At 38.1% G+C, this 15016-nt stretch overlaps 1 protein-coding gene across 7 annotated transcripts in view; it reads left to right on the top strand.

The window, feature by feature from the left end:
- LOC126973316 (RING finger protein 44-like) overlaps nt 1–15016 on the top strand; it is a 69143-nt gene that overhangs the window by 20402 nt on the left and 33725 nt on the right. For all 7 annotated transcript variants that reach the window (XM_050820532.1, XM_050820531.1, XM_050820533.1 and 4 more), the window contains exon 3: nt 12380–12501. In XM_050820532.1, coding sequence (XP_050676489.1) covers nt 12380–12501 — 122 coding nt within the window. The remainder of the gene's footprint in view (nt 1–12379; nt 12502–15016) is intronic.

Genomic DNA, 15016 nt, shown 5'->3' on the forward strand with positions numbered 1-15016 from the left:
ATCCTACCTACTAAGCTAGTGGTCTCGGGTTCGAATCCCGGTAGGTACAAGCAGTTCTAATTGTTCTCTTTTTTTCTTTACGTGAGCCTTCCAGCGGAGCTTTGTATCAAGAGTCATGCCCAGATATGACTATATAAAATTTAAGTAATAACCTAAGCTTTTCTTAAGATTATCAATTACAATATTAGAATAGAATAGACACACTTTTTTCTTCTTATATATATAAAATTCTCATGGTGTTAAACTTCGAACTCCTCCGAAACGGCTTGACCGATTCTCATGAAATATTGAGTGCATATTGGATAGGTCTGAGAATCGGACAACATCTATTTTTCATACCCCTAAATGTAAAGGGTGGTCCGCGCCAAATATTTTTTTTCAACTTTTTTTATATTTGATTATGAGTCAGCATTAAAAAATACATACAACTTCAAATTTTCGCCCATCTACGATCAACAGTTACTTTTGTATCGCGATTTGATCGGCAATACAACGTTTGCTGGGTCAGCTAGTTATCAATAAAAACACACACCTTCAATTTATAAGAAATAATTATGTAAATGAATTGTGCGACACGTGATTCCCTGATAAAAGGAGCTGACTCAGTAGTCAGTACATTGCTGATCTGTGCAGATATTACGGCAGCGCCTCGTGACACTTGGAGAAGACAGCTGTTTTTGTAGTCTTCCCATTGTAATTATTATTATTATTTTTTGTTTTCAAAGGGAATGAATCAATATTATAATGTTAATTAATCAACATGTTGAAAATGTATAGATTTATAAATTATAATTATGATGAACTAGTGGTCGCGATAGACGTTGTCCTGTACACACGTCTTAAATTTTAAAAATTGGTCCAGCCGTTAGGAGGAGTTCCTTAACATACACATGAGTAGGAGTAATATCTTATATGGGCGGAATTGAGACTCTAAACCAACCTCAAATTTACTGGAACACACAAAAAAAACATCAAAATCGGTCCAGGTACGGTAGGACGTAGTTCAATTGTAAATCTAAAGTCTAAACCATTCTCGAATCCAGCTGAAGACACACAGAAAGTTTCATTAAAATTCGTCCAGCCGTTTAGGAGTTCAGGAACAACAGACGCACAAAAGATTAAATCATATTAGAAATTGTAAGTAAATGTATATAATACTTATATTATAGGTCGCATAAGGTACTTTAGTATTAAAATGAGACTTAAATAATATATTGGTAATCTTGCTCACTTCTGTCGGGCGTGTCGAGATTTTTTTTTTATAATTTAGAAAGTTTGATATTATTCACTGGGATGTGTCACATCTGCTGGTCTCCTGCTGCTTTTTTTTTTCGATTCACAAAAGAAACGACAGCGAAACATACCTTTTGAACGAAAGAAACGGATCGTGTGCGTGAAAGAGACGGGAGAATTCGCTGGGTTTGTTCGCCATTGTTCTTTGTACACAGACCGGGAGTCGGGACCCATATATAGGCATGTACAAATTATTTTCGGAGTCAAAGTCAAATTATCTTTATTCAATTAGGTTTAAACTAAGCGCTTTTGAATCGTCACTATAAATATTTCCTTTAAATTACTGAATCTACCATATTATGTTTGGAAAAAGTAGAGCTCGTGAGAAAAACATATAAAGAAACTCAACGGCCGCACTTTTTAATCAATAGAGTATTTTACAATGGCTGTAATATACATAACAAATTAGTTTGTAACGTGCGGCATCCAATATATGTATCGTGTCAAAGATAAAAGCGTTTTAAATAGCAATTATTTCATTAAGGCGACACTAAATGCCAGCGATCTTGAGCGATATGAGTTCACGGCTGCCGGCCCGCTATCTATGTAACAGAGCCAATATTTTCAAAATTCTTCGGTGGAAAACAGTTTATATGCTTACAATCACCGTTATTCACTACTAATCTGAATAAATGAACCTACACAAAAAAGTACAAGCTATAAGAATAACTTTTCTGAGAGAAGTACCAAAAAAATGCGTCAAGCCATGCCAAATAACTTGTTTAACTTCAAAGTAAAGTGGTAGTTCAAAAAGGCTCGGCAGTGTTAACTATAACAAACAGCAAGCATTAGCAACCTACAAATAAGACTTAAGGATATGTGTAACAGGATTAAATAGTGAACATAGCTCGAAATGCTATACTTTCACCACAAAACTTGTCTAAAAACACCATGTTTGCGTGTTTTCTGCTTACTCTTCGCCTCAAAAGTCTTAAATAACAAGCTGTAAGTAAATAAATATATAAATTATCGTATATTGGATGCATCATCATTTAGAGTTTGAATTCAATGTTTGTGTAAGGATGCTTCATGAACCTGATTGGTCGTCATGATTTCGGATTGTTATATCCAGAACTGGGATTCGTCTGTGCAACCTTCTAGTGCGATTACCTACCTGGGTTCGAGCTTTTTTGATCGTGCAGCTTGGCAGCCCCATTGCGGTATGTCGACTTCAAACACAACCTTTGAAGTTTGAGGTTTTACCACGCGTGGTGATGGCTTTTTTTTAAATGAAAATAAGGGACGAAACGAGCAGAACATGCCCTGCCCAGTACAATGCAGTGCCGCTCAGGATTCTTGAAAAACCCAAAAATTCTGAGCGGCACTACAATTGCGCTCGTCACCTTGAGACATAAGATGTTAATTTAAATTTGCCCAGTAATTTCACTAGCTACGGCGCCCTTCAGACCGGTACACAGTAATGCTTACACATTACTGCTTCACGGCAGAAATAGGCGCCGACTGACCTGATTGTACCCTATTAAGGTTACATTCAAAAGTCGTCGACTTTTTGAACTGCTGCGTGTTCCGGTACGTGGTCTTGCGACTTGAGGACTGAGGATTTGAGGACTTTACTGCCCCACCGGCCATCTATCCGTCGAACTATGTGCCCTGCCCACTGTTGCTTTTGTTTCGCAACCACTGGGCTATGTCGGTGACTTTGGTTCTCCTACGGATGTATTCATTTCTGATTCGATCTCGCAGGCAATCTCTGAGCATAGCCTTGTCCATAGCTACCATGAGCTTTCTCATCAGGCCCATAGTTAGCGACCACGTCCGCGTACCGTAAGTCATCACGAGCAACACACACTGGTTGAAGACCTTCGTCTTCAGACACTGTGGTATTTTGGACGAATATATTGGTAGTTGTAGAGACTGCTGATTGAGGAAGACATTGAACTTTTAGTATTAAAATTTAAAATTTCATAATGTTTAAGAACAATTTAAAACGATAAATTTCAATTTATTGTTAGTTTCGTTAGTATATTAATTAAACAAAAACAATTCACGGTATATAATATGTCGCAGGGATATGATTTGGTCATATCTCGGAGGATATTAAAATAACGTAGCTAGTGAAATTACTTGGCAAATGAGACTTAACATATTATGTCTCAAGGTGACGAGCGCAGTTGTAGTGCCGCTCAGAATTTGTGGGGTTTTTCAAGAATCCTGAGCGGAACTGCATTGTAATGGGCAGGGCGTATCAATTACCATCAGCTGAACGTCCTGCTCGTCTCGTCCCTTATTTTGATAAAAAAAAAAACAACATGGTTTTAGCATTGCTCGAAACAAATCTAGTGAGTTGACCAAATGCCAGAGTTGGTTCCACTTCCGTGAAATGACAAAAAGTCTTTTCTTTGGTATAAGAGGTATAAGAGGTAGTAAAACGTTTATTTGGTAAGATTTAGACGTAATTTGGTAAGAATTTAGTATCGTGTCGCAGGTTATCACCGTGACCATTTAAAACAAGTGTTCGCGATGAACAAAAGAAAGATTGATATCTTCTTAAAGATTTATATTACGTCTGTCTTAACAGGATTAGATAAAATAGTTCTTGTGTAGTTGAGGTGTCGTGTGCAAGTAGTTGAATTAGAAGAGTGAATGAATGAATGTTGTATATGACAGATAGATGAAGGATGAGGTATGATTGACGGAGTAGGTAAATGGAGTAATATTAGAGTAATTGTTTGATAGGTTTATGTGTATGGCTCAATAAAATAATAAAATTTAATTTAATCCAGTCAACGATAGGAAATCTGGCGTCGACACAAGTTCCTTATTGTTTGATTGTGTGTAAGCGTATGGGAAATCGCAGGACACTGCATGTTGATAATAATAAGAACTATTCGACTGACCATTCCAAGAATGTTCAAATAATCATTCTTCCAAAAATTAGCCTTCCATTAGACGATTGTGGCTGTTATCAGTACAGCAATAAAGTACATATTGGTAGAGAACGCTGGCTGAGTAACTGCAAGTCATTTTCAACCTTAAGGGTCCGAGAATAGAATAGGTATTGTGTTAGTTCGAACGCAGGTCGTCGACCTATCTTTGGGTTTTTTGCTAGGGGTTGGGTGAAGGACTTGAAAAGAATGAAGCAAGGAGGGGGTGTGAGCTTAGGATTGTGCGGCGAGTACTGGGGACTAGCTACATCTATTCGTTATAGTTCGTGTTTTTTTTTACAAATTTAGTCGCATCTTGTTTATCGACTTACGGCCGTTTTCAATAACTTATCTCTAGTTACGGATACATTGCTGTCACCGTTTAATAACAAGATCTTATCTATCCATAGTTATGTCCAATATAGTTATAGTCCAATGCTTTATGTCGGTAGGTTATTTAAGTGTAAGTAAGCGTAAAAGGCAAGGTAGACAAATCTATGTCTACCTGTAGTAAGTTATACTAAGGATAGATAGGTTATTGAAAACGGCCGTAAGTGATCACATTCGTTAAGAAAGTTGCCTTTTACAATAACTTTAACGATGGAGTCGTACTCCTTTATCTACGCATCTCAGGTGCGTTCGTATACAAGTAGATAAAAAAGCTTCATACATTTGTATGAATTGTAAATTAACGAACGATTTAAAGCATTTTATCGCTTTAGAAGTTTCCTTACGTAAAACATTCCTTAATTTTTCTACTTTTTAGTTCATTCATATCTTATTATCTCTCTTTTGGTTTCTAATGCATATCAAAAGTACCTATTCATAATCAAGACTTGATATTTTATTGTATGTGATATTTCTTATTATGTTTAGATGTTACATGTTCAAATTTTGAATCAGTTAATTTATATTTACACTAGAAGTATTGCGGGTATACACACTTCGAGATACTAAAACGAAATGGACTAAAACCATAACAGGATGGGTAATCAGAGGTGGCACAGAATCGCGACATGTTCATGAGAGATATGGAGGAGGCCTATGCGTCAAAGGACGCGCTGTTTGGGCGACCAAAGTGCATAATTTTTTTTTTGTTATATTGGTTTAACTTTTTGTGAATAAAATCAGCAATAAAGGCTTATTTAATATTGCTGGTATTAAATTTAGATAAAATCTGTAATAGGTATTGATGTTACAAATAAACAAACCATTTTATTTACGTACTTATAGAATACATAGATGTAGGTTATTGTACAGAACACATGTATTCAGTCCCCACCAGAGTATTGTTTTGTGAAGTACAAAAGATTGAAGGCTCTGAGAATGAGATGAATTTACAGCGACGTGTTTAGTTGAAGATGGGCGCTCATTGAATAGTCAGTGAACTTGTCTGCAAGCATTCGGTAGCTTTTCTCGGTCCTGCGCTCTACTCTTGACCAGATCGTGGGGGCCTACCAACACTGCGTCGTCCGGTACGTAGTCTCCTTTCGAGGACTACTGCCCTATCGGCTATCTGTCCGCCGAACTATGTGCCCTGCCCACTGCCACTTCAGTTTCGCAATCATCCGGGCTTTCAATGACTTTGTTTCCAACGAATCTCCTCATTTCTGATTCGATCTCGCAAGGAAATCTCGAACATTGTTCTCTGAGTGACTTTGAGCTTTCTCTTGTAAGGCCCATAATTAGCGATCACGACTGCGTTCCGTTAGTCATCACTGGCAACAAACACTCGTTGAAAACCTTCGTTTTCAGACGCTGTGTTATTTGAGACGAGAAGATTTGACGGAGTTTCCTTGCCCTGTCGACGAATACCACATTGGATATCATCCTTAACATCTGGATGTGTCGCGTTTCTTCCACTTACAACCAAACTTTGGAATTAGTTTCCTTGAGCGGTGTATCCAGGACGATACGCTGAGGAAGCGCCTACACTTCCTACAGTTTGAGTTATGCCGGTGAATAAGTAAAGTCTGTTCGATGTTAACCTTGTTATGTGTGGAACCCTAACAGACCGTTCTGCCGGGTCATTCGCGTTACGCTGAACTCGGCAGGACGAGTTTGCGAACGAGAGGCAATCTCGTACCGCTTTCACCGAGGCGTGCCGTAACGCACGGGCTTTGGACTCAATACATGTTATTAAGGGCATTCACTCAAAATACATCGAAACTGAATAAGTGTTTTACCCCTAGCATGTACGGCCAGCGCCTGAAATCGGGTAGTAATAACTCAATAGTAATAAAAAATCTATATACCGCCTTGAAAAGGCGCTCAAACGGGCATACAGGTCACCTGGTTTGAAGTGATCACCGCCGCCCACGTTTTCTTGCAACACCAGAGGAATCACAAGAGTGTTGTCGTCTTTTAAGAAAGGTGTGCGCGCTTTTTGAAGGTACCCAAATGGTATAGTCCCGAAAACACCGCATAAGGAAGCTCTTTCCACAGCTTGATTATACGTGGAAAAAAGTTCCCTGAAAATTGCTCTGTACAGGAACGTCACACATCCAAATGGTGGGGATGATATTTTAATTTGTGAGGCGTTGTGCAAAGATGGAATACGGCGGCAGGAATTAGGTCTAATAGGTCCCGTGATAGATGCGGTAGAAGACATACTGAAAATAGTTTTCTTGTTAAATTTTTATAACATACAGTAGAGAAGCCTTCTAAATTAATTTTTTACAATAAATATTGCAGTGTTTGTTGGTAGAACGCTTAAAAAGGATCCGTAAAGGCTACCTACCCTTTCACTTCTCACAATCCTTCACCTATCAACTTATTTTGCTTAGCTTTTGGCTGAGAAGATTGTCTTTGAAAAAGTCTCTATGAGCTTCTTCTACGGCCTGAGGCTAATTCAAAATGGTTGGTTGATTTACCTCATATATCACGGGGAGTGCCCAGAAGACTTGTTCAAATTCATACTAGCAGACGAATTCCACCAGATATTACGTCAAAATGTAAAGTTCCATCCGAGTCATGTTGACGTCTGGCATTCTCACTGACCTCTACTATATACTACTGGACTGGCGGCTGTCAAAGTGCTTTTGTGCCCGTTTGAAACTAGTAAAGACAACCTAGCAAACATCGATAGATGGTGGGAAAGTATTTACCAAAAAAAGTTGTGTACTTTATAACGTTGATTCTTGAAGTATAAATAACACGGTAAACGAACGAAATTAATTCAAAATGCAAAAATAATTCAGAGTATTGTTAATTGTACGTTCCTTTGCAGCCATTTGCATTATACGTCAAAATTAGTTCTCGGGACACTCGCGAGTGGCGCTTCTAGTAGGCATAAAAAATTTTGCTGTAGAACAGCCTGTGCAGTGGTATTTGTACAGGTCACTCGGCATTCTACAACCGCGCGTTTTTTGAAGAATGCCTCGCATATTGACTCTTAGGGATCAATTCCAAAACCGATACGACTTAGGGACTTTCAAAGCATTCTCCCAACTTAATTGCCGGCGATTCATCTCATGTATTGAGGATTTACTTAAACACGCTATCAAAGATTATCGTAATATTACCTATCTAATATATAAAATTCTCGTGTCCCGGTGTTACCAAACTCCTCCGAAACGGGTGTATGAAATTTTAGGTGCATATCGGGTAGGTCTGAGGATCGGCTAACATTTCATATCCCTAAATTATCAGGGTAACCCACGCCTAAATATTTTTTAGATTTTTTTTTATTATTATTTTATTATGATTCGGCATTGAAAAATACATACAACTTGTGTATCGCGATTTTAATATTAATCTATTCCATGCACAGATCCGCAATAGGGTTGCAAGATGGCAATCGTATACGTTAATTATTGTAGTACGATAAATTTTATGAAACGGTTGTAATCTTTTTTTTATACCCCAAAAATTAAAATAATTGTTTTTTTTTAAATTACTTTATATGGCAATACAAAGTGTGCTGGATCAGCTAGTTTCTAAAGTGTCTGTATTTATTTAATCCAATGAAAGTAACAATTGGTTTGAGCGAGGCAGGAGGAGCTGGGGAAATAATGACAATTATAACGTATTAAGTACAACATTGAATATATTAAACACACAGACACAACAGCGAAGAGCAGCTGACTGTATCCTTCTCGCTCGGGTAAACTCGGCGGTCCCGAGTTTACCCGAACGATCTTTACACCTCAGAGGGTGACGGATCAGCCTAAATTATTACCTACGATAATATTATGTGTGCGGTGAGCCAAAAGAAATTTTCACTTCATAAATAATAAAATTTATTGCCTTGAACTTAATTTGAGTATACAATATCAGCTTATTACAAACATATATTAAGACAAAAGGGAGTAGGTTCATCTTATGCTGCTTGAAATAATATTTTCATGCAGCGCTGGTTTTCAGCCATTCCCATCTGTAAGGTGTAAGGTAATTACATAGTAAATAGGGCAAACTAATAACGATTACAATGCAGATCTAAACTTTTTCTAAATGTATCAACCTCTGTTTAAATTATTAGTGTATATGTGAGTGTGTGTGTTGTATAAATATATGAGTGTGTGTCAATGTGTCAGTTTAAATGTAATATGAAACGAGTTGCAAATGTTATGGTTAAATCATTAAAAATATTTATTTAATGGAATTTCTTTCCATACACAATCAATGAAATTTTCAGCTTCCTGTTGTTTTAGCCATTTTACCTTTGCGAGAAGGCTTTAATATCGTGCAGGCCCGTTCAAACGTTTATATAACAGACTTGCAGCGTTTAATACTCACGTTTTAAAAGTAAAAAGTTCTTTGTTGGGTGTATTACGCACAAAGCCTGTGGTAAACGGAAGAGCTGTGACGTTCTCCGCGAGCGACGACCCTGTGTTCGATTGTCGACCTTGCGCCGTCCGCCTGAAGGTCGCAATTACGACGACACGGTGCGCCTTCTGTCGTGACGAAATGTCGGCTCCAATGTTATCTGGCGGTATTGTTATGCCTTCTCATGACGACATGCTTCACTGGCGCATGCGAAAATGAGCGCTAAGCGCTTTGCGTTAGGGTCTTTTATTAAACGTTTATACTTATTGATAGTGTTGACAAGATCTTGTATTGCACTAGTTTCCTGCTTCTGTTTTGCATGGGTAGAATGTTTAAAATTTCTCATGATTTTAATAAGTGCCGTTGAATATAGACATGGCGAGTTGCGGTTTAAAATGTGGTTTTCTTATAATGATTACTATAACATTGTTTTGCCATATTGAGATGGTTGAGGGCTAATTTAAATTAGGAAAAACATAAATAATTAAATTTAAAAAATATATTCGATTACAATATTGCGTATCTGTGGATGGAAGAGAATAATATTTGAGTCGCAATACAGGAATATGTGTTGATCGTAGATGGGTGAAAAATTTAAATTGTATGTATATTTTAATACTGAATCATAATAAAATAAATATAAAATAAATTGTCAAAAAAATATATTTGAGGTGGTTGGCCCTTATCATTTAGGGGTATGAAAAATAGATGTCGGCCGATTTTCAGACCTACCCCGACATACACACAAATTTCAAACAAGTTGGTTTAACCGTTTCGCAGGAGTTTGGTAACAAACACCGGGACACGAGAATTTTATATTAGAGATACTTACTCGATCAACCTGGGTCACAACTCACACTAGTCATAATCACAATATAAACGCAAACTGTTATTAATAACCCCGCAGCAAAGTTATTATATATCTTAAACTTTTATCTTTATCTTACCTTTGTCATTACAGAATTACACGACAGTGAAGTAATTTTAAACCTGGAGTTTTACATTGCGCTTATTTATAAGACCGAAGCGGTAGAGAAGATTTGCTGTTCCAACTTTCGGATATTATAAAACTGGTCATTCATTCGTAGGGAAATGTAGGTACCTACATACAAATCCTATTAATATTATAAATGTGAAAGTTTGTATGTCTGGATGTATGTTTGTACTTCTTTAACGCAAAAACTACTGAATGGATTGTGATGAAACTTTACAATAATGTAGCTCACACACCAGAATAACACATAGGCTATTATTTATAAAACTATCGCGTGAATTATACGTTTGCCGGGTCAGCTAGTATATTATAATCTCGGTTTTGATATAAATGTTATCTAATTGCTTCGACAGTTTCTTCAAATTTAATATATCCTAGGATAGTAATAGGACAGTAGCGTTACAGCGACCTCCTTGAATTTATCCGTTAATTCATTTATCAATGTGTTATGAATCCAACGCAATAATGGACTGAGTACAATACAATGAATGTTATGAGCGGGTAGTTAATGCCAAAAGCTAATGGCAGGCGTGACTGACTGTTGACGACTTGTCAAACATAATCGGTTACAGAAACAATGGACCCGCTTTCCTTTTCCTCATTCTTCTTCATTCTCGCATGCCATGTTCGTCTATAAGTACTCTAGTATTTTGGATGAAAATGAAATTTGTATGTTTAATCCCTGAAGTGAGGGATGTCACTTCAAAATAATGAACTGTTGAGATTTGTAAGAGCATCTCAAGTCAATTTCCTGATATGCAATTATCGGGGTTGAGCAGGTTATCAACTTTTAAGTAGATCCTGTAGATGAAGTCACAACCTGAGAGTTGAACAAGTTATACTAAGATTTGCGGTCGATGCGTCACTCGGACGGTTGGCTCAGTTATATATATCAGTACAGACCAGAGATGGACTGCGATAGTAACATCTTAGAGCGGCCCAGCGGGCAAGAGAAGCCGAGGGAGACCACTAACCAGATGGGAAGACAACCTCAGACGGACAGCTGGCCCTAACTGGATAGACGCAGCACAGGATAGAGACGCGTGGGCATCTTTGGAGGAGGCCTTTACCCAATCCGGGGTTCTTGCTAACAAATTTACTTATAATTAGATATTAATCTTATATTATATATCTATTAATTTACTTACAATATTTAAAAAACTTTGTAAAAGCAAGAAATAAATGGCTTATTTACTTTAATTTTAATTTAATATGCTCTAGTATGTTGAAAGTCTATGGTTAAAACATGGCCGCCATTTTGAAAACGATTCTTTACTGCGAGGCTCGGTCGCGGCCGTTATGTAACCGACAAGGAACGGTGCAACGTCCCTCTCTACTGATAACACGAGTGTGTCGCTTATCGTGCACGCCTGCCCGCTGATATCTCGGCGCCCAGTACTACTACTGCCTAATGTAAATTAATTCAAAATAGTATTGAAAATCTCACTTATTTAACGTTAAAAAATATTATTTTATTCCTATCCAACTGTACATAATCTCTCACATTATAATTATGAAGATATATTGATTCGAAAGAGTGGAAATGAGTTTTTTGAGGGAGAGAGAGATAAGGCTTAACTTTTAAAGCTTTCCAGAGTGCTGGAAAATGTTGAAAATATAGCGAAGGCAAAGGCTGGGTCTAACAGTAGTAGTGGTAGATGTAAGGGCATTGCCTATGCCTAAGCTAAGGGCATAAGCGGACAATGCGACATACTATCGAATATGGTCGGGTATCAGACCGCGTCCAAAGGTTCGGCCGTACCAAATCCGATCATGTGTTGTTAGGCTATAAGTCTATAGCTAGTACTGTTCATTTATTTATTAAAAATACAATGTAACGAAAGAAAGCATTCAAAATTATAATCTAGTTATCTTATTTTGTAGAGATTACATGCATCATACTCTCAAATCTTTTCTTACATTCTTTGACCAAACATCCCATCGAGCTGGCAAATAGATCACACTGTGGTGCTACCTCAAGTACAGAGTTTAGAAGACAGATGGCTCGTATTACAGGCGTTTGCTTATATTATTGTTCATCTCTCCGTGCCGTGATATTAGCAAGTGAAGCACCGTTATGCTAGTGTGTGTGCGGCTACGGGTAATACTAGATACACAATTATTTCTCGCTTAAATAATCATATATGGCCAAAAATACTTATATAGTATCGTTTTTACACTTTCACAACGCACGACGGCATTTTTAAAATATTTTATTGAGACGCAAACTGATCTTTCACAGACGATGACAATTCTTATAATGGCCGCCTATCGGCCTGTAGTAGTGTAAGTGTGTGCGTGGGGATATGTATTTACATGTTAATCGGCTTGTTTTTGGTGCTATACTGTTATGTAAGGTGACACGGAGTCCTTATTTTTTTAGTAGTCCGTGGCTCATGTATGTTATTGTGTTAACAAGTTGTGTTCTCTTTGTTGTTAGCGATGGCAGCAGCGCCGGAAGTCCCAAGGAGGCGTGCGTGGCGCAGTCTCCGCCGCCCGTGCCGGCGAAACGTCATCAACACCATCATCACCCGCATCACGAGCAACGGCGGCTCAGCGTTGGTGAGTAGAGGGGTCTGGGGTTCTTGTAGCGTCAAACGGTAGTCTAGACTTTATGTGGCGTTAGTGCGTACAGTTTTGCTCTTGGGTTGGCATGGCGTTTGACTTCAAGACTAAGTGTGGTGTTGCTATGAAGTATTTCTTTAAGAAAACTTGTGATAGAGTCAAAAACATGTGGTTGACAACCCTGGCTATCATCGTAATGCGAATACTGCGCGTTATGTAAGTTTGGCCACCGCAGGGAAAGTGCGATACAAGGCGAGGTAGTGCGTCTCGCTCGCACCAGCTACGGCGCTCGCGCTAGAGAGAGACGCTAGATAGAGGGTTTTGCTGTTTTGAATAATTAAGATTCGTTCGATACTACGGCTGAAAAGCTTAAAATAAGTCACTGACGATTTGGTATAGGTCTGTAAAGTAGCTTTTTAAAGTGGCTACTACTACTTAATTCATTATTATTACTAATTACTTCGGGGATCCAGCGCTCCGTGAACGGCTCGATCACTTTGCGTTGCGTAGAGACGTCGTTTCACTGTGTCTTCTACCGCATTTATCACGGGGAGTGTTCCGAAGAGCTATTTCACCTCATTCCTGCCGCCGAATTCCACATTCGCACGACATGCCTCAAATTACGATATCATTCCTCCGCAGTGCGGTTTTCAAGGAGTGATCTTTCTTGTGCGGTATTGCAGAAGAATTGACACCAGTTCCATAGACATTCCGTAACACCAGGGGTCAGGAGATGCGTTGCCGGCCTTTAAGGCGGGAGTATGCTCTAAACTTGAAGGTCTCTAAGTCGTATCGGTAAGGGTGCCCATTTTAAACCCCTACTGAGGATAAAATTAAAAAAAAAACGCTGACTTTTTCAAACCTAAAGCAGGTGCAATAGGGCCTTTCAAAACGGGACAGGCAAAAATAAGACCCTTTGTGAATTATCGAGGCATCCGGATTGTGGTGTGCTAATTATAATTTCAACAAACTTTCTCGTTAAGTGAGCCTTATCGTTGTTAGGGCCAATAGCACACACGTGCATAATAATAATACACACTAGTCCAAGAATTATCCCTATGCAATGCCGCTCAGGATTCTTGAAAAACTCAAAAATTCTGAGCGGCACCACAATTGCGCTCGTCACCTTGAGACTAAGATGTTAAGTCTCATTTGCCCAGTAATTTCACTAGCTACGGCGCCCTTCAGACCGAAACACAGTAATGCTTACACATTACTGCTTCAAGGCAGAAATAGGCGCCGTTGTGGTACCCACAATCTAGCCGGCATCCGGTGCAAAGGAGCCTCCCACTGGTAAACGGAAAAAACGGTTTCTTTTGAACAATGAAGCTTAATGCCGCTGAAAATACATTTATATTTTTGGAATGAATAAATGTGTCCCGAATTAAGACGGGAAAACATTTATTTGCCCCCAACGACAGCCATATTGTGTCATCTCGTGGCAGAGTTATTTTGTGCCTTCTCCTATTAGTAATTTGTATGATTTAACCTTTGTCGCCGACATTTACACGAGAAGTAAATGAAAGTACTAAATAAGTTTCAAGTACCAATATGTAACACGGCCATCGAAAAAAAAAACCAATATCCTTTTGAAAATTGTACATTCAAAAAATTGTTTTCACTTCTCATGCTCTGAAATTGCTTATTTGTGCACAAAAGGATCTACTCATAAATGTATCCATATTAAGGCAAAGAAAATGAGCCAAACAGCCAAACGCAATAAAAGGTTCAGAGATAGAATTTGTTATTTTTTAATATTTACTTTAATTGTTTTGCCTCATGTGTTTTTTAAGACATAAAAGATATATAAATTTAAATTAAAATACGGTAGGTTATTTGATTAATTAAAAAATATATAATATATTACAAAATTAATTTAATAGTTGACTGCGGGAAACAGGTCTTGTTTTTTCGTGCGTTTATTAATTTCTTAAAATTTGCTAAATTGTTCAAAATGTCCTTGTTATACTACTGTTTTATTTCCTCGCAATCGAAATGAAAAGCAGAGTTTATAACTCGTCCACAAAACCAAAATGGTTCTTTTTGTGCACTCGTTGTAAAATCTACTATTTGAAAGCAAGTGTGTTGAAAAAGTGCGATTAAAACTCGTGAGCTCACTAGACACTCGACTGATTTACAATTACTGTAACCCACAGCCTCGTGTATAATGATATAATTTATCAGTGGGAGGTTCCTTTGTACAGGATGCTGGCTGGATTATGGGTACTAGAACGGCTCCTATTTCTGCCGTGAAACAGTAATGTGTCAACATAAATTACTGTGTTTCGGTCTGAAATTACTGGGCAAATGAGACTTAACATCTTATGTCTCAAGGTGACCAGCGCAATTGTAGTGCCGCTCAGAATTTTTGGGTTTTTCAAGAATCCTGAACGGCAAATGCATTGTAATGGGCAGGGCGTATCAATTACCATCAGCTGAACGTCTTGATCGTCTCGTCCCTTATTATAAAACAAAAAACCAAGTATATTGAAAAGTGCATACGAAACTCGTA

The sequence above is a fragment of the Leptidea sinapis genome, chromosome 29, assembly GCF_905404315.1.
Source record: "Leptidea sinapis chromosome 29, ilLepSina1.1, whole genome shotgun sequence".
In the NCBI taxonomy this organism is placed as follows: domain Eukaryota; kingdom Metazoa; phylum Arthropoda; class Insecta; order Lepidoptera; family Pieridae; genus Leptidea; species Leptidea sinapis.